The sequence below is a fragment of the Erinaceus europaeus genome, chromosome 7 (genome assembly GCF_950295315.1).
Source record: "Erinaceus europaeus chromosome 7, mEriEur2.1, whole genome shotgun sequence".
In the NCBI taxonomy this organism is placed as follows: Eukaryota; Metazoa; Chordata; class Mammalia; order Eulipotyphla; family Erinaceidae; genus Erinaceus; species Erinaceus europaeus.
The window spans coordinates 33,290,019-33,315,079 of NC_080168.1; the positions used below are offsets into that span (position 1 = coordinate 33,290,019).

Consider the following 25,061-nt stretch of genomic DNA (forward strand, 5'->3'; position numbering starts at 1 on the left):
GTAGAAAAAAATCTTTTAAAAAACCAGCGAAATAATTAAAATTTTTGTTGTATCTACCAATACCTATTACTGCAAATTACAGCAAATAATTTGATATCCTGAGCTAGAAACTTTTAACTGTTTCCAATTAAGTGTCGTCGCAGTAACTATGTAAGTCATTTAGAAGAATAGTTCTTGGACTGCAATAGTTTCAGTAACGTCCAGGAGAAAATAATTGCATACTACTTTTGAGAATCTTCATTACTTGCTTACAGGTTTAGGGAGAATATTTCAGGGAAAGCTTAAGTCTTGTCTAAGAAATGTCTTTTAACACTAAGCTGTAAAAATGACAAAATTAAATAGCACAGTGTTTAAAATTTAGAATGTGGGCCCTTTTCCTTTTGACCTATTCCAAAAACCTACATACAGGTGGAGCTTTCTTTTTAACGATTGCTTTACTATAAAAATGTGCCCACTGTAGCTTTTAGATTTGTGCAGTGATAATCTGTGAGTTCCACCTTGATATGCTTGTGGATTTCTTTTCATTCAAGTTAGATAGGGTGTGACACTCAGTGCCTTGAACTTCCCCAGTATGTCAGGACTTGTAAGGGCTGTAGGTGGAGGTGACGGTTCTGAGGCACTTGTCTTCATAATAAGGATTAACTTGCTCTGAATAGTTTCTTTAAACCAGGTGACTTTCTGCTTTAAAAAAAAAAAATTCTAAACATTATTTAAACTTAAATTGGAATATCACAAAACAAAACTATATTTCTACCCTTAATTGTTTTCAGTAGCTGAATACTAAAGGCTTTTAACATTTTAACATGTCTAGTGTGAGAAATTGCTTGCTTAAGTTTCCAATTCCCTCGGTTTCAGGAATTTTTAGATTTGTGAGAAGAAAATTGCAACCTGCAAATCTCTGAATATGAATTTACTTTGCCAGTATTTTGGTAGACTCACTGCAGTACTCCCTTAGTTTCCTTGTTCTTTGACCCTTGACACTGAAAGGTGGGACTGCATCTAGAAAGTTGTCTTAGATTTAGTGGAATTATTTGCAGGATTAATTTAAAATAAAAGGACTGGCAGACAAATGGTAAGTCAATCTAAAATACTTGGTTTCCAAGCCATAAATTAAAAGCTGGAGGTCAGAGGATCTTCACAAATCCACTTTTCACTGTTGTGGATAACGATTCTGTTCATTTAATCTAATGATACTAGCTTCACTTCAGCATATCTGTGATATGTCTTTGATATATCTTGGAACTATATATATGATGTCTCTAAGATCATGAAGCAAATAAACTAGGCGTATAATTTGACATTGATGCTTTATCTCTTATTTCACTACTATCTTAAAGGTGTCAATTCTTTGGGATGACAATTCACTCAAGTATAAATTAACCTTATGAGGTCACATCAAATAATTGTCTTAGAGAAGCGATTGACTTTATCTGATGAATTGACCTAAGCTTTAAAAAACAGAATTGTTATGGGAAATTAAGCCCTACAGATGCCATCAGTAAGAAATGTACTCATTGGGAGTCGGGCAGTAGCGCAGCGGGTTAAACGCAGATGGCACAAAGTGCAAGGACTGGTGTAAGGATCCTGGTTCAAGCCCCTGGCTCCCCCCCTGCAGGGGAGTCACTTCACAAGTGGTGAAGTAGGTCTGCAGGTGTCTGTCTTTCTCTCCCCCTTTCTGTTTTCCCCTCCTCTCTCCATTTCTCTCTGTCCTACCCAACAACAATGACAACAATAATAACTACAACAGTAAAAAAGGCAACAAAAGGGAATAAATAAATATTAAAAAAAGAAATGTACTCATTTAAAAAATAAATAAATAAATGCTGGCATTATCCAGAAAAAATTCAGCAGGTTTGTTTTTAATTGTTACAAAATTGAACTGCTGAAACTTGTTCACCAAAACATTTTGAATTTCATGCTTTCTGTGTCCCTGCACTTATATTAAAAATCCACACACAAATGAAAGTGGAAAAATTTCCAATACTTGGTTTTTATTCCATTTCCCACCTGTAGTCATACACTTAGGTGTGTTTTGACCCCCAAGGGGAAAGAAACACCCAGTGTACAGAAGAACTACCAGTAACAGGAAGACTGGAAGAAGAGCTTTGTTTGTCTGAGAATGAAATGTCCCTCTTCATAGTAGACTCTTCAGCACAGTGCAAACAGTATGTCTCTTGTCATAACTGTCATACACTTGGCATGGATACACAGAAATGGGTGTCTTCACAAAGGCCAAGCAAGATAGGCCTTATTTTGCCTCGTGCAAAGCACCAAAAGCTGTGCCCTGGGCACGCAGATATGTTTTGAAGTCCTGCTCCATCTCCCAGGTCTGTAACAGTGAGACTTCTTCACCCTCCAGCAGAGGACACACTCTTGCGAGTGGCTTTGGCAGTCAGTTGCTTCTCTGGTGCATTTTCTGGGCCTGCTTTTAGGAACCCAGAGACATGGTCCTTCTCTTTAGGCTGGAGGTAGATGAACGAGAAGCAGCGCTGGCATAAAAGGCCAGATAAAGATCTGAGTGACAAATTTCTCACTCCTCCTAAGGATAATCCTTAGCTGGTACATAATGTGTACCTACTTGATGTAATGATAAGGTTATCCACCAAATTACAGGTAATGTTGGAGCATGTGACTTAACTTGGATTTAAAACTGGTAATTCACCATATGCCCCAAGACATCTAGTAAGAAAATTACCTCTAGGGGGCCAGATGGTGGTGCAGCGGGTTAAGTGCACATAGTACGAAGCTCAGGGATCCTGGTTCAAGTCCCCAGTTCCCCTACCTGCAGGGGGGGTCACTTCAAAATTGGTGAAGCAGGTCTCTCTTCCTTTCTACCTTCCCCCCTCTCAATTTCTCTCTGTCCTAAAAAATAAAAAATGAATATATATGTAAAATAAAAAATATATATTTAATGAATATATGAAATAAAAATTTGTCACTCATATATTTTTATATATTTAATGAATATATATAATAAAATTTGTCATATATATTAAAGGAAAATCGCCTCTAGTGCCTAGATCTCCCCTGTAGCTTTCTTGAGAAAGGTGGCCCCTTTTGTACTGCTTTGGTTCTCCTGAAGGTCATTTGTTCTGCAGAAATGTTTTCACTGCAGTCTGTTCTTTTGGGGTCGAATTCTTAGACCTGTTTGTAGTTGTCCTGATCTACTGCAATTTTTCCTATCACATGCAGGCAATATTGTGTTTTGTTTTTATTTTTTTGGTGAGTGAGGATCAGAGAGTAATAAAAGATTAGAGGACTTTTAAAACTTCAGTAATTTTGGTTAAAAAACAACAGCACTCTAGATCTTGAAAATAAACATGAAAGAATTGCCATGCAGCATCTCATAGCAGATGTGGAAATGGATAAACATAGGCGAGAGAAAGAGAATGAGAATGAGGATGGTTGATATGAAATAATGTAAATTTAGAACACAAGGTAAGAATTAACTAAATACAGTGCATTTTACTCCTCCAGTTTGTTTTCAGAAATTGTAGGTTCTCAGGGCTGGGAAGGTGACACCATAGGTAAAACAAAGGGCTTCCATATGTGAGGCCCTAGGTTCTAATCCTGGCACTCCATTCTGCCAGAGGGTAGAATTCTTATCTCTTCCCCCCTCCCCTCTCTCTCTCTATCCCTCTCTCTCTCTCCCTCCCTCTCTCTCTCTCTCTCTCCCTTTCTCTCTCTCTCTCTCTCTCACACACACACACACACACACAGAGTAAACTTTCTTTATTTTAAAAGAAATACTAGATTCTAAAAATACCACACCAAAGATGTTGAACATTAAACAAGAACCTTTAGAAACTAAGTTGCCTGGTTCTGTAAAAATGTTTATCATTTCCTTGATGGATAAGTATTTTTTCTAGGGAGTTAAAGAAGTTCATTGCTCATTTCTTTTAACAAAGAAAGGAAAATAAAATCTGGCAGGATTGATTATAATAAAGTCAACCTGCTTGGCTATTTCTGCATTTTTGGTTACAGAACTTCAGTGATGAAGTAATCTGTGGATTACTTAGAAACAGTCACAGTAACTAAATGCCAGAACACTTCATTATGATCTTTGCCCTGAGTACTTTCGGAACCTTCCCAAGCAGTATGTCGATCAGGAGTATTGTGTTAAGGAAGAGAAGATCAAATTGACTAGGCTATAAAGAGAAATCTGTGGTGTTCCTCTACGTTTTGTGACTGACTGACATTGACTGAGCACCTCCATACAGCTGAGGTTGGCCAAACCTTTGGGGCTTGGTAATATATAGATTGTTGCACGTAAAATGAGGAAGTGAGGGGTGGGGGTAGATAGTATAATGGTTGTGCAAAGAGACTCTGATGCCTAAGGCTCTGAGGTCCTAGGTTCAATTCCCCACATCATAAGCCAGAGCTGAGCAGTGCTCTGGTAAAAAAAAAAAAAAAAAAAGGCAAGGAATTTAGGGGCGGTGGCAAACCTACTTAAAGAGATCACGTAATAGCGCACAAGGACCTGAGTTCAAGCCCCTGGCCCCACCTGCAGGGGAAAAGCTTCACAAGTGGTGAAGCAGTGTGACAGGTGTCTGTCTCTCTCCCTCTCTAGCCCCCTTCTCTCTCATCCCTATCAAATAAAATGAATAAATAAAGTCAAAAACTGTTTTTTAAAACACAAGGAATTGAAACACTCTGGTTGCATTGTCTAACTCCTCCGATGTTATAATAAGTAACTTAGGATTTATTTTTGTTTTATGACACCTCTTAACAGGAAGCTCTCTGAACAAAATCATAAAGATAAAATTTGTACTGGGAAAATTAGCAAAAGCCTGAAAATAGCAGATCAACCAAATCCCTGCCCCAAAGCAGATCCCTTCATGTCTGGTGTGTTGATGTGTGTAGGCTCACACTTAAAAAGCACAAAATCGGTATCTGTGCCATTATATAACATAGATATATAGATGACTGCTACAGCAGCATGGTTGGGGGTGGGGGAGAAGAAACCCCTCACTGCTAGGGATAAGGAGAATGAAATCTTTGCTGGTGACCTGAGGCTGGAGTCACTGTGAGCTCTGTACTGCCCTCATTGCTTCCTTTGTTGTTTAGGACAGAAAATCCAATAACTAAGCTAGTTCAGTTCTTACTATTTGGATTTAAATTGTCAGGCTATGACATTTATTGGAACTAGCTCTTGGTTTCTCCTCACTGAAGTATGTTCTAAGCTTCTGTCTCTGTATTACAGTGCCTTTCTTTTTTTTTCTCCCATATTTTACTACATAAGACTTTGTAACTCCCCACTATTTATTCTGTCCTTAACTTACATTTCAAATTAAAGTTGCCACTTCATCTTGAACTCTGGTTAATTATGTAACATAACCCATGTCGAATTTTTTTTTTTTTAATTGAACCTCCAGGATTTTTGCTCTTAGTATTAATGGTGAATCAGTCGTTTTCATCCCTGCTCCCTCCTAGAACATCTGATCATCTTTTATCTCCTACCTGTGGCCTGGGCTCCTTCAGTAATTAAATCAGTATCTGGGCTTAAGATTTGGTTTTTGCAAACCACTGCTTAGTTTTCTGTAATTTGTATTGACTTTGTTTTTCATTATCTCCTTACTGAGATCAGAAGTAGAGGAGACCACACATTGTAAGTATCTGTCTTCTTCTTCTTCTTTTTTTTAATCCTTTGCTCCTGCTATGCTACCAAATTAATTTGAAATTTTCTTAAGCCCAAAAGCTTGTTTCTCTTGTCCACATGATTAAGTTTATAGCCTGATTTCTCTGCTTAGATATTCTTTGTGGATAAAGTTATTTATTTCTGGAGCTTTTAATTTTCTCTTTCAACTGAAAACTTTGAAAGCAATCTACAGATACCACCAACCCAGCACTTTGTTTTGTTTTTCACTAGAAACAAAATTACCACTAATTAAACTCTAGGTGCTTTCCAAATTCCTTTAAAGCAATAAGCGTGGAAAGTTTAATGAGTCAGGGCCATTTCATGCAGACCAATTGTCATCTGAATTTGTTTGTGTTGATTCATTTTTTAAGAAAAGTTTTGCAGAGTTTTCCCCACATGATAATTATTGATATCAGCATTTTTTTATTGATTTAATAATGATCGACAAGATTGTAGGATAAGAGGGGAACAATTCCACACAATTCCCACCACCAGATTTCCATATCCCATCACCTCCCTTGATAGCTTCCCTATTCTTTATCCCTCTGGGAACATGGACCCAGGATCATTCTGGGGTGCAGAAGGTGGGAGGTCTGGCTTCTGTAATTGTTTCTCTGTGACACCAGCATTTTCTATAGTTGTAAAAGTGCTATTACTGAGATCATGACAGGTGGGAGTTATTGAAGTCCAGATGTGTATTGCTTTAAATATAAAATCCAGCTCACTTATGGATTTAGCTGATTTTTCACTAGGTAAATTATATCACTTGTATTTATAAATAAGCATACATTTTTAATGCCTCTTAATAAACATACTTCTGCTTAAAAACAAAAGATGAGTGTTAGGACCTCTATATTAACTATGGAAACTGAGTCTCAGAAGGGTTAAGTGATGACCAGACTCACACTTGTCAACTCAGCCCTTCTGTTTTTAAGTCCTGTTTTATTCTTTAAAAAAAAAATTTTTTTTTTTGTAAATCTTCATTTATTTATTGGATAGAGACAGCCAGCAATTGAGAAGGAAGGAGAAGATAGAGAGGGAGAGAGACAGAAGTAGAGAAAGAGAGAGAAAGATACCCGTAGACTTGCTCATGAAGCTTTCCCCCTGCAGGTGGGGACCAGGGGCTCAAGCATCCTGTTTTATTCTTAAGTCAAACACAAATATGTAACATGTATAGCACTCCAAAATTAAATGATCCCTCTTTTGATATCATTAGTTTAAAAAGATATTACTTACTGTAATAAGATGGGGATGGGATATGGAACTCTGATGGTGGGAATTGTGTGGAATTGTTCATTATTAAATCAATTAAAAAATGCTGATATCAATAATTATCATGTGGGGAAAACTTTGGAAAACTTTTCTTAAAAAATGAATCAACACAAACAAATTCAGAAATGTAGAAATGTTGGGGCTTTGTCTTTCTTATTGGAGCTAAAATGTCCATATTTGCCTTGATAGCTCTTGAATTTATGAAATGCAAATGTACTAGATTTAAATCGTGCAATTAAAATAAATAATTCAAGTAAGCATGGAGTATGTAATTTGTTTTATAGTAAATGCCTAGAATGATAAAGGTTATTATAGGGTCCAGATGGTGCCACACCTGATTGAGAGCACCCATTACCATGCACAAGGGCCCAGGTTCAAGCCCCTGGTCCCCACCTTCAGGGGGAAGCTTAATGAATGATAAAGCAAGTCTACAGGTATCTTTCTCTCTCTTTCTCTGCTTCCCCTTCCCCTCTCAATTTTTCTGTCCTAGCTAATAAAAAGGAAGAGAAAAGAAAAGAAAAAGGTTATTGATCAAAGATGTTCAAGACAATCACAGTAGAATTCTAATTATTAATAGATTCATTCGTAACAGCACCACCCTTCAGTAATTTTAGCTAACAGTAGAATATAAAATCATTGGCAGTTTTCATCCTCCCAGCATATATTCTCTAGTGTGCATGAGCCAACATACATGCTTTTTCCTGTATTTATTTATTCATGTATGTGCTGTTTTGTTTGTTTTTGTGGTGCTGGTGATCAAGCCAAGGTCTTCATACACATCAAGCATGTATGATACATCCCCATACCTTTATTCTCCTAGTTGGATTTTTGTAAAAGATGCATTTGCTGTTATCTTTCATTTCTTATGAATACTTAAAATTTCCTGTTATTGCTAAATCATAGGAGCAGCTGTTGTTGTGGTTTCTGTTTGTTTGATTTTGTTTGTTTCTGTCTTAGTTCTGGGCACAGACAGGGTGGAACAGATGACCAAAACTTACAATGACATCGACATGGTCACACATCTTCTGGCAGAGGTAGGAATATTTTCTTTCTCCAGTCTAAAAAGCTAAAACTTGAAGGTGATGTGGAATCTGTCAAAAATTATTCATCAGAGTCATTTTTGAGTTACTATTTATTTTTAATTTCTTTATTGGGGGATTAATGGTTTATAGTCAACAGTAAAATACAATAGTTTGTAAATTATAACATTTCCCAGTTTTTTAAAAATTATTTTTATTTATTTATTTGATAGAGACAGAGAAATTGAGAGGAGAAGGAGAGATAGAGAGGGAAAGAGGACCCACCTGCCAGTGTCCACGTCCAGTGCAGAAGCAATTACAGAAGCCAGACCTTCCACCTTCTGCAACCCACAATGATCCTGGGTCCGCACTCCCAGAGGAATAAAGAACAGGGAAGCTATCAAGGGAGGGAAGAGAGATAGATACCCTGCTTCATTACTCATGAAGCTTTCCCCCTGCTGGTGGGGACCAGGGGCTTGAACCTGGGAGCTTGCACACTTAACCAGATGTGCCACCACCTGGCCCCACATTTCCCAGATTTCCACAAAAGTTTGACTCCCATAAGGCCCTTCTATGTGTTACTTTTTTTTTTATTTTCCCTTTTTGTTGCCCTTGTTTTTTATTGTTATTACAGTTATTGTTATTGATGATGTCGTTGTTGGATAGGACAGAGAGAAATGGAGAGAGGAGGGGAAGACAGGGGGAGAGAAAGACACCTGCAGACCTGCTTCACCACCTGTGAAGTAACTCCCCTGCAGGTGGGGAGTCGGATGCTCGGACTGGGATCCTTACTCCAGTCCTTCCACTTCACGCCATATGCGCTTAACCCACTGTGCTACTGCCTGACTCCCAGCTTTTCTTTAAAGCTGCATTTGAGTCACTTTCTATCAGTTACTTTCTGTATGTTCTGGATTTGAGTTACTTTCTGTAAGTTACTGGGCCAACTGGCATCCTAACAACAGAAGTGTCCTTGAAGTTTGCTGTTTTGAAGCTATAGACAGTCTAATTTTTATTGTATGTTATATTGGTGCTGGTTGCCCTCCCTGTCCTAGAAAAGCAGTCATATAAGAAAAGATTTTTTTTAAGTATTGAGGAATCTTGTCTATTGAAGAAGCAGCTCTATTACAGTGAACACTTGTAGTTGTCTGCTGTCAGCCTGGGTTGTTACTTGTACTGTCTTGTCCATGACTGTCTTACTATGTAGACTATCTATTTCCCAGTTTCTGTTGACCATATGAAAGGCTCCCTTTCTCTTGTAGTATCCTTCCTCTAGCTCCCTAGATCATTTCCCAGATATGCCATTTAGCCTGTATTAAAAATGAAACAAAAGAGTCTTAAAAACTTGGATATAGGTGGCCGGGCATTGGTGCACTAGGTTAAGTGCACATAGTACAAAGTACAGGGACCAGTACAGGAACCAGGTTCAAGCCACTGGCTCCCCACCTGTGGCAGGGGTGGGGGTCTCTTTGCAAGAGGTGAAGCTGGTCTGCAGGTGTCTGTCTTTCTCTCCTCCTCTCTGTCCCCCTCCTCTCTTCATTTCTCTCTGTCCTATCTAACAACAACAGCAACAGCAACAACAAAAATGGAAAAATGGCCGCCAGGAGCAGTGGATTCATAGTGAAGGCACCGAGCCCCAGTAATAATTCTGGAGGAAAAAAAAACAAAACAGCTATAATCCATCCATCTTTTTAAATATATTCTAGCATGAAAAGACAGAAGCTTAATTGTGTTTGTAGTGATTAATACAAATAGAACCCATAACTGCCCTCCTATCACCAGGGGTAGGTAGGATTCCTGTCCCAGTGCTAAGTGTCACTATCTACCCGTAAAAGCAATGCTTGCCTTGCATGGCTTTTCTGTACATCTCTCTGGCATCACCACCAACTTCTCTGGAATCCCTTCTTCTCCTATCCAAGTACTAACCAGGCCCAACTCTGCTTAGCTTCCAAGATCAGCGTGGTCTGACCATAGGTGAACCCCTTTTTCTCGAGATTATCTGTTGAACCCTGTGTCCTCAAAAATTCCTAGTCTTCTATCATCTATTTCATTTCACATTATCATTCTCACTCCACTTGTAAACAGGGCTTGACGGTATCTTCCTCTAACCTTTTCTCTGACCTGATGTAAGCTGTAGGAATTTTGCTAAGCAATCCTATCTGACCCCCTCAAAGTCAAAGTCAGAGTTTGGGTCTGAATTCTAAGTAACTTCACAATCATGAGATTTACCAAGAGACACCCTCTTTTATTTAGGACTGTCATAGTTATAATTTGACCATCACTTATTAACTGCTACCCGTGTGCCAGGCCCTGTGTTCACTTAAATTATTTGAGCCTTAAAATAGATCTTGGTGCTCTTTCGGATATTGTTTTTGAGTTTAGAAAAATTGAATATTTTCTACACTATAATTTTGTTTATACTTTCTAAAAAAAAATGTGTTTGATATTTTAACAGAGAGATCGTGATCTGGAGCTAGCCGCTCGCATTGGACAAGCTCTCCTAAAGCGAAACCATGTCTTGTCTGAGCAGAATGAAGCCTTGGAGGAGCAATTGGGGCAAGCCTTTGATCAAGTAAGCCTTTGATAAAATATTTGCAACACTGGAAATTAAGTCCAAGGCAATGGAAAACTTACATCCTTTGTTGTCCTTGAAGTGGCCGCAGTAAGTAGGTGGATAAAACCAGTACATGCTGCCTTTGTTGACAGTCATTGAACTAATCGCTTGAGAGGTGAAATGTGACTGAATGGGGAGAAGGTCGTGTGACTCCACCTGAGTGAGAGAGACCTGTTTCCAGTCCTCGTGGTGAATGTGGCACCCTGCTTAGAGCCTTCTCACCTCTTTTGTAGACTTTGTATGTGCTATTACCTTAATTTTGTTTTTTTAAGAAGGTAGCTCAGTAGTAGAGCACCTGTCTTACATGCTTGAGGCCCTGGGTTAGTGGAATTCCTTGAATGATAGAGTAGTGCTTTGCCCTTCACGCTTATGTGCAGTTATGCTTAAAATATAGAAAGCAGGGTCAGATAGGTGACTCAGCAGCAGAACACAAGCAGTGGAGTGCATGCATGACATCCCGAGTTTGATCCCTGGCACCACATTAAAATGTGTATACATCCAAAGACTAGGCACCTCAGGAATGTGTCCTAATTCTAAAGCCAACATAAGTAAAAGTGGCTAATAATTATTTCCAGGGAGAATTGATTTATTATTTGCATGAATGGTTAAATATGAAAATTTCCATAATTTGTTACCTGATTGCATTTGTCTTCTATAAATGAATTATGTTTAATAGCATTCCCTGGGAATAGTGTCAGGAAATCACAAACAGTTATATAGCTTAAAAGTACGAGCCTTTCGGGGCTGGGCAGTAGTGCAGTGGGTTAAACACACATGGTGCAAAGCATTAGGACTGATGTAAGGATCCCAGTTTGAGCCCCTGGCTCCCCACCTGCAGGGGAGTCATTTCACAAGTGGTGAAGCAGGTCTGCAGTTGTCTATCTTTCTCTCCACCTCTCTGTCTTCCCCTCCTCTCTCCATTTCTCTCTGTCCTATCCAACAACAACAATAGCTATAACAACAATAACAACCGCAACAAGGGCAACAAAAATGGAAAAAATGGTCGCCAGGAGCAGTGGATTCGTAGTGCAGGCACCGAGCCCCAGCAATAACCCTGGAGGCAAAAATAAATAAATAAATATAAAAAGTATAAGCCTCTTTAGGGTAGAAGTTTTAAGTGGAAACCTACTCTGATACTTTAAAGTTCTCTTCATTGTTTTTTACAGTAAATATATCATTAGCTTATGTAAAAAAATTCCTCATATGTTGTCATAATGTAAAATGTGCAAATTGACTTTTCTTCTCATCTAGTATAGGAAACACTATCTCTTGAGTTACTGCTTTAAAAGTACAGATTTGAGGGTTAAGTGGGTCAAGTGCACATGTCACAAAGTACAGGGAATAGTGTAAGGATCCTGATTCAAGCCCCCAGCTCCCCACCTGCGGGGGGGGGGGGGGATTGCTTCACAAGTAGTGAAACAGGTCTGCAGGTGTCTTTCTCTTCCTCTCTCTGTCTTCCCCTCCTCTCTCAATTTCTCTCTGTCCTATCCAACAGCAATAACAAGGGCAACAAAAAAAAAAGTATAGATTTGGTTAAACACACATGTTATAATGCAGAAGGATCCAGGTTCGAGCCCCAGGCCCCCACCTGCAGAGGGAAAGCTGTAAGAGTGGTGAAGCAGTACTACAGGTGTTTCTCTGTCTCTCTTCCTCTCTGTCTCCCTCTTCCCTCTCAATTTCTGTCTCTATCCAATAAATAAACAAAGGCAATAAAAAATCTTTTGAGTATAGATTTGGAACTATCTACGTTATGCTCACCTTTTCTTAGCACTTCTTCACTACATTAGATGTGTCAGCTGATTTTGCAGTTTTGTGGTGAGAAACACTGCCCTGTGAATTTGAAGTGACATTGTGTCTAAATAATTCAAAGCAAAGAACATACTGTAAGGCCTGGTTTTTCGCTGTACAGGTTAATCAACTACAGCATGAGCTATCCAAGAAGGATGAGTTACTCCGAATTGTCTCTATTGCTTCTGAAGAGAGTGAAACTGATTCTAGCTGTTCTACACCTCTTCGGTTCAATGAGTCTTTCAGCTTATCTCAAGGTTTGCTTCAGTTGGACATGCTGCAGGACAAGCTCAAGGAGCTGGAAGAAGAGAATATGGCTCTTCGCTCCAAGGTACATTTACCTTAATCCCCACCCTCCTTTATTCTAAAGACTGTAAGGTATAAGTACATGTAGTATTGAGATAAACATGAAAGATTTACCTTTAACATTTCAGTTGGGGTTGGTAATCAAGGATTGTGGACTTGCCTCCTGTTACTTAGATCCCACTAGAGAGTGGGCGGTAGGGGACAGGGTAGATGGCGTGATAGTACTGCAGAGAAACTCTCAGGTCTGAGGCAGCGTCTTCACTGAGGCTAGGAATTAGCCAGGTAGAGATGGATAGTGGGGAGGGGGCTTCTGAGAATGAGTGAGTGGAGACCTCCAAGGGAATGAAGGAAAGATGTCTTGACCTTTGGAATACTTGTGTTACATGGCAGACAAAGCTTTCTAAGTTTTTGTTTTCCTTTGTAGATGATGAAACATGCATTTTTCAAGTAAGAATTAAAGAGTCTTAATACTGTAAAAGTGTCAGATGAGATTATCACAAACTGGTTTTTTCCCCCCATTAAAGGCTTGTCACATAAAGACAGAAACTATTACCTATGAAGAGAAAGAACAACAGCTTGTCCACGACTGTGTTAAAGAACTTCGTAAGTATTTGCATAATACTTTGTAGCCTTTGGGCAATTTTTAAAAAATATTTATTTATTTATTCCCTTCTGTTGCCCTTATTATTTTTATTGTTGTAGTTATTATTGTTATTGCTATTGCTGTCGTCATTGTTGGCTAGGACAGAGAGAAATGGAGAAAGGAGGGGAAGACAGAGGGGAGAGAAAGATAGACACCTGCAGACCTGCTTCACCGCCTGTGAAGCGACTCCCCTGAGGTGGGAAGCCGGGGGCTCAAACCAGGATCCTTATGCTGGTCCTTGGACTTGGTGCCACCTGCGCTTAGCCCACTGTGCTACTGCCCAACTCCCACCTTTGGGCAATTCTTTGGTAGAATATTTCCAGCTCTGAAATTAGTGGTTTCAATCGAAGCACCTCAAGAAATGAATGGTCTTACAGCCAGGGAGATGGCTCAGCAGTGGAGCACAGTACTTGGGTGCCTGAGGTCTCTGACTCTGCAGGCTCAGCCTTGACTCCCAGAAGTGACTGGAGCACTGTTCTCTCCATAAAAAGAAATTCTTTTAAATAGTTAATGGAAATCTTAGAATGTCACATTCAGCCCACTTGGATGTCTTTGTTTCAGATTATTGTCATCACTACATAAAGACCTAATTTCTGTCAGTTACAGCCTGTTCACATGAAAGGAACCAAAGTTCTTAATTGTAGAAAACAAAATACAGAAAATGTGATTTGCAAAGTCAGAAAACAGATAATTGGGAGAACTAGGGCTTAAATTATAAGTATTAAATGCCAGCTAAATGTCTATAAAAGAACAGATTTTGATTTGACTATCAGCTAAAATGTTTTAAGATTTTTTTTTAATTTATTTATTTACACAGAAATACCAGAACACCACTTAATTAACATACAGTGTTCTGGGAATGAACTTGGACCTCTGGGGCTTTTTTTAGTGAGATTATGTTTTGGTACTTGTAAAGAGACCTAATTTATATCCCGCCACTCTTCACTGGGGGGGGGGGGGGTGGCGAATGAATGGAACTTTGATGTTTGAATTTTTATTTTGTTTTCAAGGTGAAACAAATGCTCAGATGTCCAAATTGACTGAAGAATTATCTGGGAAGAGTGATGAACTGCTTAGATACCAAGAAGAGATCTCCTCTCTCTTATCTCAAATTGTAGATCTCCAGCACAAAATTAAAGAAGTAGGTTTCTTCATCTATTTAGTGGCTATTTCTTATGCACTGAAGTGGTAGCACACATTCTGCTGATACCAGATACATTGGGTGAAATAAACAAAGTTCCTACCCTTTTTTAAAAGTTTTTATTTGTAAAATGGGAACACTGATAAGACCATAGGATAAGAGGGGTAAAATTCCCACACAATTCCCACCACCAGTACTCTGTATCCCATCCCTCCTCTGATAGCTTTCCTATTCTTTATCCTTCTGGGAGCATGGACCCAGAGTCATTATGGGATGCAGAAGGTGGAAGATCTGACTTCTGTAATTGCTTCCCTGCTGAACATGGGCATTGGCAGGTCGATCCATACTCCCAGCCTCTCTCTCTTTCCCTAGTGGGGTAGGGTCCTGGGGAGGGGAAGCTCCAGGACACATGAGGTTGTCTGCCCAGAGAAGTCCAGTTGGCATCATGGTAGCATCTGGAACCTGGTGGCAGAGTAATGAAGTGGGTGGCTTCACATTCCACGCCTGATGTCTCTGGATGCAGTCCGAAGTGAAACATGCCAAGGTGGTACTGGTTGCATGGATTAGGTTGGAATGAGCAGGTGCAGTATCAGTCAGGTTGACATTTCATCTGCTTGTCATGAAATACGTTTTGTAGCTACTTTTCAAGTCTCTATTTTTGTCTGTCACTGAGATTCACTTTTCCTCAGAAAGTTGTGTACATTGCTAACTCATACTCATTGTTGTCCTTGACTTTTTTTTTAACTAGAGCACTGCTCAGCTCTGGCTTATGGTGGTGCGGGGGGATTGAACCTGAGATTTTGTAACCTCAGGCATGACAGTCTGTTTGCATAACCATTATGCTGTCTACCACCCCCCCCCAACTTTTTTTTTTTTAACCAGAACAGTGCACAGCTCTGCCTTATGTTGGGGCTGTGTGTTGAATATAGGACCTTGGGCCCTCAGGCACGAGAGTCTGTTTGCATATCCATTATGCTGTCTCCCCACCGGCCCTTGGTGCTTTTGTACCTGCTTTATCTCATGCTTTTACTTGACTTTTGAAAGATTAATTTCATATTAACCTGTACATTATCTCCATAACAGATATGCCTGAAATATCTGAGAGAGTTATCTGTATTTCATATGGAAGGTTTCATGTGTTTGTTTTAATAATAGCATGTGATTGAGAAGGAAGAGCTGAGACTCCATCTACAAGCTTCCAAGGATGCTCAGAGACAGCTGACAATGGAGGTGAGTGGGTCCTATTGTCTCTGTGCCATGGGGGAAAGAAGTGTCTTGTTTCTTTTATCTTCTTAACATAATCATTAGAGAGGATTCCAGATGTAGAACAGTTTAAGATACATGATGAATTCTAAGGAAAACATTTTTAAGTTCTTATCTCAAAACAACATTCCTTTTGATTTTTAAAGAAAACCTTGACTTTTTTTTTTTTTTTTTTTTTTGCCTGTAGGGTTATAGCTGGTCCCCAGTGCCTGTACTATGAATCCACTGCTCTTGGAGGCCATTTTTTGTTCCTTCCCCTTGTTGTTATTATTGCTATTGTTATTGTTGGATAGGACAGAGAGAAATCGAGAGGGGGGGAAGGAAAGGGAGAGAGAAAGTTAAACACCTGCAGACCTGCTTCACTGCCTATGAAGCAACCCACCTTGCAGGTGGGGAGCTGGGGGCTCAAACCAGAATCCTTGCACTGGTCATTGCTCTTCATACTATGTGTGCTTAACCTGGTGCGATACTGCCCAGCCCCCTTTTATAAAATTGTTTAGGAGTATGTGACCCTTTTACTAGTTTACCTCAACTAACCCTACAGTTTTAAAAATAAGATAAATTCTAATAAGGTGTAGGTTTGTGGAAGTCTCAAGACAAATAGCAAAAAATCTCTACCAGCAAAAATTTCTAATTAATTAATTTTTTTTAAATAAAGACAGAGAGAAATTGAGTGGGGAGGGAGAGATAGAGAGGCAGAACACAGTCGTGTTCTGCGGTCGTGTTTTCACAGTTTGTGAAGCTTTCCCCCTGCAGGTGGAGGCTGGGGACTTGAAACCGGGTCCTTACACATTGAAATGTGAGTGCTTTATCCCAGCTCCGCCCAGCAAAAAATTTCTATAAATTAGGTAGGATTTAGTGGTTTGTTTTTTTTTAGCAAGAATCACCTGGAAAAGCAACGTTTTGTGGGGTTGTTGTTTGTTTGTTTTACTAGAGCACTGTTCAGCTCTGGTTTATGTTGGTTCAGTGCTGTGAACCTGGGACTTGAGTGAAAATCGTTTTATATATATATAAAGACCATAGTACTGTCTTCTCTGCTTTAAATAGTTTCCTTGGCTATATTGCAGATTTTTAGGAAATCATGCTGTGTGTAATTCTATCTGAGATAACCTTAATTCTAGCATCATGAAATACTTCTTGTTTCAGTTACTTCAGAGCCTTCCTGTTAAAACTATAGTCATGCCAATTCCAGTTCAGGTTCTATTTGTGTTTTATATTTTGGCATGTTTCACCGAAGTAAAAGACTCTGGGGTGTGTGTGTGTGTGTGTGTGTGTGGGAGGGGAAATATAGGTCCAAAAAGGATGACAGAGGACCTAGTGGGGGTTGTATTGTTATATGGAAAACTGGGAAATGTTATACATGTACAAACTATTATATTTACTGTTGAATGTAAAACATTAATTCCTCAGTAAAGAAATTTAAAAATATGTATATATAGTCATAAAATTATCTCTCCCTGTGGATAAAATGTGTACTTATTCTATGAAATTTCCCCCCATTGTTCCCTGGAGAATATAGTAAAATATACTAACTACCACCCTTCCTCCAGCTTCATGAGTTACAAGACAGGAACGTGGAGTGTCTGGGAATGTTGCACGAATCCCAAGAAGAGATCAAGGAGCTGCGCAGTAGATGTGGGCCTGCCGCTTATCTCTACTCTCCGTCTTTTGGATCTTTCTCTGGGGTAAGGCCCTGAGAAATATGGTAGCTACTTAAGGAAACATAGGAAGCTTGATGATGTTGGTTTATTGTTGTTGTTGCTTGTTTGTTTTTATTCTGTCACTGGGCCTTACTACTCCAGGTTACCATTTTCAGACAGATGGAAGGAAAAGACACCACAGCACTGAAAGCCAGTGGGAGCTGGGCTTGAACCTGAGTTCTGTGCATGACAAAGCAAGCACACTATCCACATGAACTGTCTTTCCAGCCCAGGAAAGTTGTTTGAGATTGGATTGTTCTGGGGATGATATGCTTTCTGATTCCTCCCTTCCTCCTTCCCCCCCACCTTCCCTCCCTCCCTCCCTTCCTTCCTTCCTTCTTTTATTTCTAGAACATCAAAGACTCATGAAATTTTTTCAGATGTAAATTTAATTCATATTAATTAGTAATTAAACCTTATTTACAATGATAAAAATAGGCAGAAAATACATTAACTAGGTAATCAGAGTTAAGTGTTTCCTAAGGATAGACAGTGCGACTATTTATCAATCGACATCCTTTTCTTGGGTACACTCATTAGTCTCAGCACACACAGATGGTTCTTATCTGATTCATTCCCTGATGTGATGATTATCTGCCAGGTGGTAATTTTCCAATTCCTTTATTTATTACTGTGTTCATTTAGTTTCTTTTTTATATGATTGTTGTTGTTACTATTCAAATTGTCCCAGATTTGACTAGTGGCATCTCTTCAAGCTCAGCTTGCTCTTTCTTTGTCTTAGTCCTGAAATCAATCATTTCTCCAAGGAGTTCTGCTTGCTTTTAATGAAAAATGATATTTAGAATTCAATATCTGGGTACCAGGTGTGTCTGTTGCCTCTAGAGTAGCATTGCTTTCCAGTCCTTTCAGCAAATAGAACTAGGAAATAGATGTGTATGCGCATAAAGATAATCACACACATTTATACTAACATCTGTCTATATATATTTATAATCATCAGTTCACACCAATACCTCCAACTCTGTTCATCATAAGCTCAGCTCCACTGGGCATGTGACTCATGCTAGTTGAATATTTGTCCCTAAAGGCAGGGAGAGGAAGTTTGCTCATTTCCCTTTTCATTGCTTTTCTTAATATTGTGAAGGTTGTACATGTTTATTATCAAAAAGTTGAGTATTACAGAAAATCAAAAAGAAATAGTTAAATACCAGTTAAATCAAATACTGACTGCCCAAGAATCACCATTAACATCTTTTTTTCAGGTCTTTTTATTTTTTGTGTGTCTGTAATATTTTTTAATGCCATACCATTTTTTTCACTGCTTTCTGGTGTACACACACACACACACACACACACACACACACACACACACACACACACGTAGATGGTTCTTATTTAAAAGCTCCATTTTCAGAATGCCTCTTCCTTATTCTACATTTTCACCTGTCACTGTTTTCTTTCATTATAATACCCAAAGTGTTGGATTTTAGAGAGTCTGTTAATGATAAGTTTAAGAATAGTTCATTTCTCCTAACAGATCTTTTCCATAAACACTGTATAAATCTCAAATGTTTTCCCCTCTAGGAATCTCTGGCAGCTGAGATTGAGGGGACCATGCGTAAAAAGTTGAGTTTGGATGGGGAATCTTCTTTCTTTAAGCAAAAGTAAGTACAGATGACTTGTTTAACACAAGTGTTACTTGCATTGGAAATAAAAACATGGTATTGCAAAGTCATTGGTATCATGAGATTTGGTAGTAAATCTGCTTATTGTTCAGTTTTTCCTCATACTTGTGTTTGTGAGGTTTGTTGTTGTTCTGAAATTGATTTGCTAATGATTTCTCCTAAAATTCAGAAGCCAACTCAGGGTGACTTTATTTTTAATGAATCAAATATACACATCTCTTTTTAAAGCACTCTGAAAATAAGTAGTGGTAATAATTCACACTTCTTTTTTTAACAGAGCCCAGCAGAAACGTGTATTTGATACTGTCAAAGTTGCCAATGACACAAGGGGCCGCTCCATCCCATTCTTAGCTCTGCAGCCCCTCCCAGGCTCTAACCGTTCAAGTGTCATCATGACAGCAAAGCCTTTCCCATCTGATTTACAGCAGACAGAGGACAAAGCACTCCTAACCCAGGGAGACAACCCACAGGTCGCAGGGTAAGAGATCACCTCTGTGGTTCTTCCTGTCTTGTAGCGTTACCAGTCAGCTTCACTTTCAGTAGTGATGTTCTGTAGCATTACTTAAGAGACAGACAGCTGGTTTCATATGAGCTTTGGGTATGAAAGGACGGAATCTAATTACGTGCAGTTAAAATAAAGCTTGCTCCCACTATGAAATTCTTTACTGTGAGAACTTTTGACTACAGTCTTCCTGGCTACAGCAAAGCTTAAGTCTAAATGGAAGTGCCTCTCCTCTCTCTTTCTCTCCCTTCCTGTCTCTGTCTTTCACTCTCTAAAGAAAAGAAAGCAGCCTCTGGCAACAGTGAAGTTGTATAGGCACTGAGTCCCAACAATAACTTGGGTGGCAAAAAACCCCATAATTTTAGTGATTGTGGTTTGATGTCACTCCTTCTGTATCCCAGTTACCTGAGTAAAAGTACACTGTCTGTAAGACCAGCCTCTGGAATCTAGTCACTGGAACAGGTCTGAGTTGTGCTCATGTCCTCTACACTTAGCCTTAAATGTGTTTTCCCATAGGAACACCCAGAAGGTGGGTCAGCCAGAACCCTTTGAAGATAGTGATTTGGCTGCAGCGCTCCATCGCCTTAGTCTGCGGCGACAGAACTACTTAAGTGAGAAGCAGTTCTTTGCTGAAGAATGGGAACGGAAGATCCAAGTTTTGGCTGACCAGAAAGACGGGCTCAGTGGCTGTGACACCCCTGCAGAGAGCCTTGCCTCTCTCTGCACCCATCAGTCAGAGATCACAGACCTCAGCAGTGCTACTTGCCTTCGAGGGTTTATGCCTGAGAAGTTGCAAATTGTTAAACCCCTTGAAGGTATTAAAAAAAAAAAACAGTATGGGCGATTTTTAAGCAGTGTTGATTGTGATTTTTACTGTGTTTGCTTGGATGCAATACAAAGGAATGAAATAAGGACCTCATAACATGTACAGAATTGCAAGTAGTTTCCCCAGCCCTTTTTTCTGTGATTGGCAGTGGGGAGGCAGACAAAGAGAGTAAGATAGACACCAAAGCATTGCTCCACCACCCATACATCTATCTCCCTTGGTGTTGGCTAATGTTCTCACATGGTGTTGGCAACCAAGCCAAGGACCTTGGGGCTGGGGGAAGCACTCAGTAGAGTGCACACATGACCATGTGTTAGGATCCAGGTTCAAGCCCTGCTCCCCACCTACTATGAGGAAGCTTCAGGTGAAGCAGTGCTATGGGTGTCTTTCTGTCTCTTACCCTGTCTCCCCTTCTCCTCCCAATTTCTCTGTGCTATCAAAAGAAAAGGGCCTCTCAAGCATGGTAAGGCTCTCAAGCATCTCCTGATGCTTGAACCATCTCCTGGCCCCACAGTTTGCACTGTCACTGTAAGGGCACCGTGTAGAGAAGATGCCCTTCTGATCCCTCAGTCTCACTGTTTGGGTGACAGTTATAATACTTTGTGGAAAATACACATAGAGATCTTCTCCGCATCATCAGCCATCAGTTTTTTCTACAGGGTTTTTTTTTTTTTTTTAATGTAGATGTGAGAGAAAATAGTAAACTTTTTTATCCTTTGCTAGGGAGTCCCACTGATAGCAGTTTTCATAGTAAGCCAAAATGGCATATAGTAGATAAGTAAAAATAACCTAGATTAAATGCTTCATCTCCACCTTCCTTTTCAAAAAAGGACTTTTTTTTTTAACCTAAGAAGTATCATTCACTCAAAGGTGTGCGTTTTGGTGTTTTTTCAGTTTTGTTAATTTCAGTTGTTTCTCTTCTCTCCCAAGATAAAACTTGAATTCAGATGTCTTTGTTTTATAGAGTTTTGGCAAGCATCAAATGATTCTTTGCCATTATTGTAAGTCTTCGTCAGACAAAATTCTAAGTAGATGGTCTTTAAGAACTGCTCAAACCCTTTGGTTCTGTAGGCTTTTATTCACTGAAGAGCAGTGTAGATATTTTTTAAGTGGCCATGTTTATAGTGAGATGACTGTGGTGAAGTAATCAGACATCTCTTCTGCAACAAGTTTCTGGGATGACCGTGCACCAGGTCTTGAAAACAGGAACCACTGGGATTCACACCCTTCATGTTCTTAATGTTCCCTGAGAGCCTGGATATAGGCAAAGCTTGATCACATGACTAGAGTGGGAGCTGCGCCAACACCTCTTCCAGCCTCACATCCTGACCACTGACTTCAACAGTCCTAAGTGCAGCTCCAAGTCAAAGGACTCTTGGTGATCATCGCTTGTATCTTGCTTCTCCTCGCTGCGTCGGCATCCCGGCTCTTCCTAGGGCGCTGTTTATTTAATCGCCCCCGTGTTAGATGTTCTTTTTAAAGTGGACCTTTGAAACAGAAGATCATCACCCCCCACTTTTCATCATCTTGTCAGTCTTTCACAGAGAACTTGGATGGGCAGATTCCCCCCAAGTATTAAGCACTGACAACTAGTTCATATTATTATTACCCTTTCTTCTTTATACATATGGCTTTAGTTTCTGTGTCAAGATTCAATATGTGAAAAATTTAAAGCCTTGCCCTTTTTTTTTTTTGTCTTTCATATTCAGGGTCACAAACTCTACACCACTGGCAGCAGCTTGCTCAGCCAAATTTAGGAACCATTCTAGATCCACGACCAGGTGTCATCACCAAGGGCTTTCCCCAACTGCCGCAGGATGCCGTCTATCACCTCTCAGATTTAGAAGAGGATGATGGGCGAGGGATCACTTTTCAGGTTCAGCAACCTCTTCAGGTGGAACAGAAACCTTCTGCATCTAAGCCCGCAACTGGAATCTTCCTCCCACCCATCACTTCAACAGGTGGACCAGTTACAGGTGAGAAGAGGGGTTGGCTTGCTCCTGCCTCCTTCATCAGTAAATAACCAAGGTGTTCTTCTTGTTCATCTTCTTCTTCTTTTAATTTTTATTTATAAAATAGGAAATACTGACAGAAACCACAGGATAAGAGGGATACAACACCACACAGTTCCCACCACCAGAACTCCGTATCCCATCCCCTCCCTTGATAGCTTTCCTATTCTTTATCCCTCCGGGAGTATGGACCCAGGGTCATTATGGGGTGCAGAAGGTGGAAGGTTGGCTTGTGTAATTATTTCCCCACTGAACATGGACATTGACAGGTCAATTCATACTCCCAGCCTGTCTCTCTCTTTCCCTAGTGGGGTGGGGTTCTGGGGAAGCGGGGCTCCAGGATACATTGGTGGGGTTGTCTGCCCAGGGAACTCTGGTTGGCATCACGGTAGCATTTCGGGAGAGACAGATAGTATGAGACACCCTCTCATGGAAGTCCTTCTATAATGAATGTCCTTTTGAAAGATAGAAAACTATAGAGAAAATTGCCAAAGGGTATCACTGGCCTTGATGAGGCCACAGCTGTTTATTTTATTTTATTTTAATTTTTTATTTATAAAAAGGAAACATTGACAAAACCATAGGATAAGAGGGGTACAACTCCACACAATTCCCACCACCAGAACTCTGTATTCCATCCCCTCCTCTGATAGCTTTCCTATTCTTTATCCCTCTGGGAGTATAGACCCAAGGTCATTGTGGGATGCAGAAGGTGGAAGGTCTGGCTTCTATAGTTGCTTCCCCACTGAACATGGGCATTGACAGGTCGATCCATACTCCCAGCCTGCCTCTTTCCCTAGTGGGTAAGGGCTTTGGAGAAACAGAGCTCCAGGACTCATTGGTGGCGTCTGTCCAGGGAAGTCTGGTTGGCATCATGCTAGCATCTGGAACCAGGTGATTAACAGGAGAGTTAACATATAAAGCCAAACAAATTATTGAGCAATCATGAACCTAAAGGCTGGAATAGTGCAGATGAAGAGTGTGTGTGTGTGTGTGTGTGTGTGTGTGTGTGTGTGTGTGTGTGTAGGGGGGGTCTTCCCTTTTGTAGATAGCTAGTAGGCATATTTTAGTTATAATCCAAAGGGCCTGTGGCTATACTAGTGTTTTTTGTTTTTTTTTTCCCTGAGCCTGAAATCTGATATGCAGGTGGATCCTAATTATTATCTGGGGAGATGATGTCATGGCAGGGAGAAGGACCAGAAAGCTGGATCAGGGAAGAGAGTAGCTCCCAAATATGGGAAAGTTGTATAAATATTGTTGACTGTGAACCCCATTGATTTGATGTGATCTGGGGCCCATATTCAGCTTAGGAACCTATGTGACCTCTGCATCCCTATAGATCTGAGCTCACATTCTGTGGTCATGAGTAGGAACGTTTCAAGCTGCCCCAATATCAGGACCCATCTTCCTCAGGTGTAGCATAGAGTATATTATCCAGCCTCCCTTCGGAGGATGGAACATTCTCTACCATTGTTGATCCAAGTTGGGGGCAAGGTCCTATGGGGCCCCACAAAGGGGTCTGTCGTGTTGTTCCTGATAGAAATGACCAGTAACATTGAGAGCAAGAGCAGAGATACTAGAAATGACTGGTAACAGTGGAGAGAGAGATTTATTCAATGTCTAGGCCCATCATGTCTGTTTGGGAATCTCAGGACTCCCTAACTAGGGCCCCAGCTGATGGGGTGTCCTGATAGTAACCAAAGAGTCATCGTTTTAAGTATGCCAGTCTCTTGCCCTTATTCAGCTTTTGTAGTCCTTGCTTTGATAAGGTTAGCTTTGGAGTGAGTGAGGGAAGTGTAATAGGAAGTAGGTGAGGAGGGTGTCTAAGTCTAAGTAGACTCTATTTCATTATGAACTATCTCATTATACTGACTCACTACAGACTATTGTGTATTTTTGCTTTCAGGTATATATTTTGCCCTAATTTATGGGTACATGTGAACATATGCTCTATCTTACGGGATCTGGTCTATATCTAGGTTTTGGGATTTTGTTAGGAAGTGAACCTCCTGGAATGGAATTTGAGAATACTATGAAAGGAAAGGTCTCACCCGAGTAGTGAGGGTGAAGGGTTTTTCATGCCTGACATCTCTGGACACAGTCTGAAGTGAAGCATGCTGAGGTGGTAACTCCTTGTGTTGATTAAGTTGGGATCGGTGGATGCAATATCATTTGGTATGAATTGAGAGAAGCATGCAGGAAAGTGAGCCCCACCCTAGAAGTTCCAGGACTGGGGGAAATATAGGCTCTATAGACAAAGCGGGAGGTTCCTGCTGTCTTAGGGTTTAAGAAGACAATAGATAGTTATTGCTATAATTACATTATCTGGCAATTGGTTTAACTTTGGCATATCCCTTTGTTAGGATTTGCTGTATCATACACACCATCACCATAATTTATGCCTTTGACATTATTTGTATATAGCTGAACCGTCGGTTGCTTCTGTTCTCCCTGGCCTAAGCTTTTAAGAGAGTCAACATATCAAAGACTCAGCCTATGTATTAAAAAGACTCAGTCTTGATTTTAAAAGTTTGAGACATTCAATCAATTTTCCCCCTCATATTAATTATTGATTTATATGACTACAAATTGATAGGAGTGTAAACACCATTCCCACCACCAAAAGACTGGGTCCTTGGGAGTCGGGCTGTAGCGCAGCGGGTTAAGCGCAGGTGGCGCAAAGCGCAAGGACCG

General features: G+C 40.1%; 1 protein-coding gene across 8 annotated transcripts in view; it reads left to right on the top strand.

Annotated features, from left to right (window-relative positions):
* TRAK2 (trafficking kinesin protein 2) overlaps positions 1-25,061 on the top strand; it is a 61,079-nt gene that overhangs the window by 25,119 nt on the left and 10,899 nt on the right. For 5 of the 8 annotated variants that reach the window (XM_016187030.2, XM_060194139.1, XM_060194137.1 and 2 more), the window contains 12 exons: positions 5,588-5,608; positions 7,868-7,944; positions 10,382-10,498; positions 12,450-12,659; positions 13,159-13,237; positions 14,288-14,418; positions 15,574-15,648; positions 17,232-17,366; positions 18,927-19,006; positions 19,305-19,505; positions 20,046-20,344; positions 22,065-22,331. In XM_016187030.2, coding sequence (XP_016042516.2) covers positions 5,588-5,608; positions 7,868-7,944; positions 10,382-10,498; positions 12,450-12,659; positions 13,159-13,237; positions 14,288-14,418; positions 15,574-15,648; positions 17,232-17,366; positions 18,927-19,006; positions 19,305-19,505; positions 20,046-20,344; positions 22,065-22,331 — 1,692 coding nt within the window. The remainder of the gene's footprint in view (positions 1-5,587; positions 5,609-7,867; positions 7,945-10,381; positions 10,499-12,449; positions 12,660-13,158; positions 13,238-14,287; positions 14,419-15,573; positions 15,649-17,231; positions 17,367-18,926; positions 19,007-19,304; positions 19,506-20,045; positions 20,345-22,064; positions 22,332-25,061) is intronic. The other 3 variants (XM_007520505.3, XM_060194140.1, XM_060194138.1) reach the window with 2 other exon arrangements.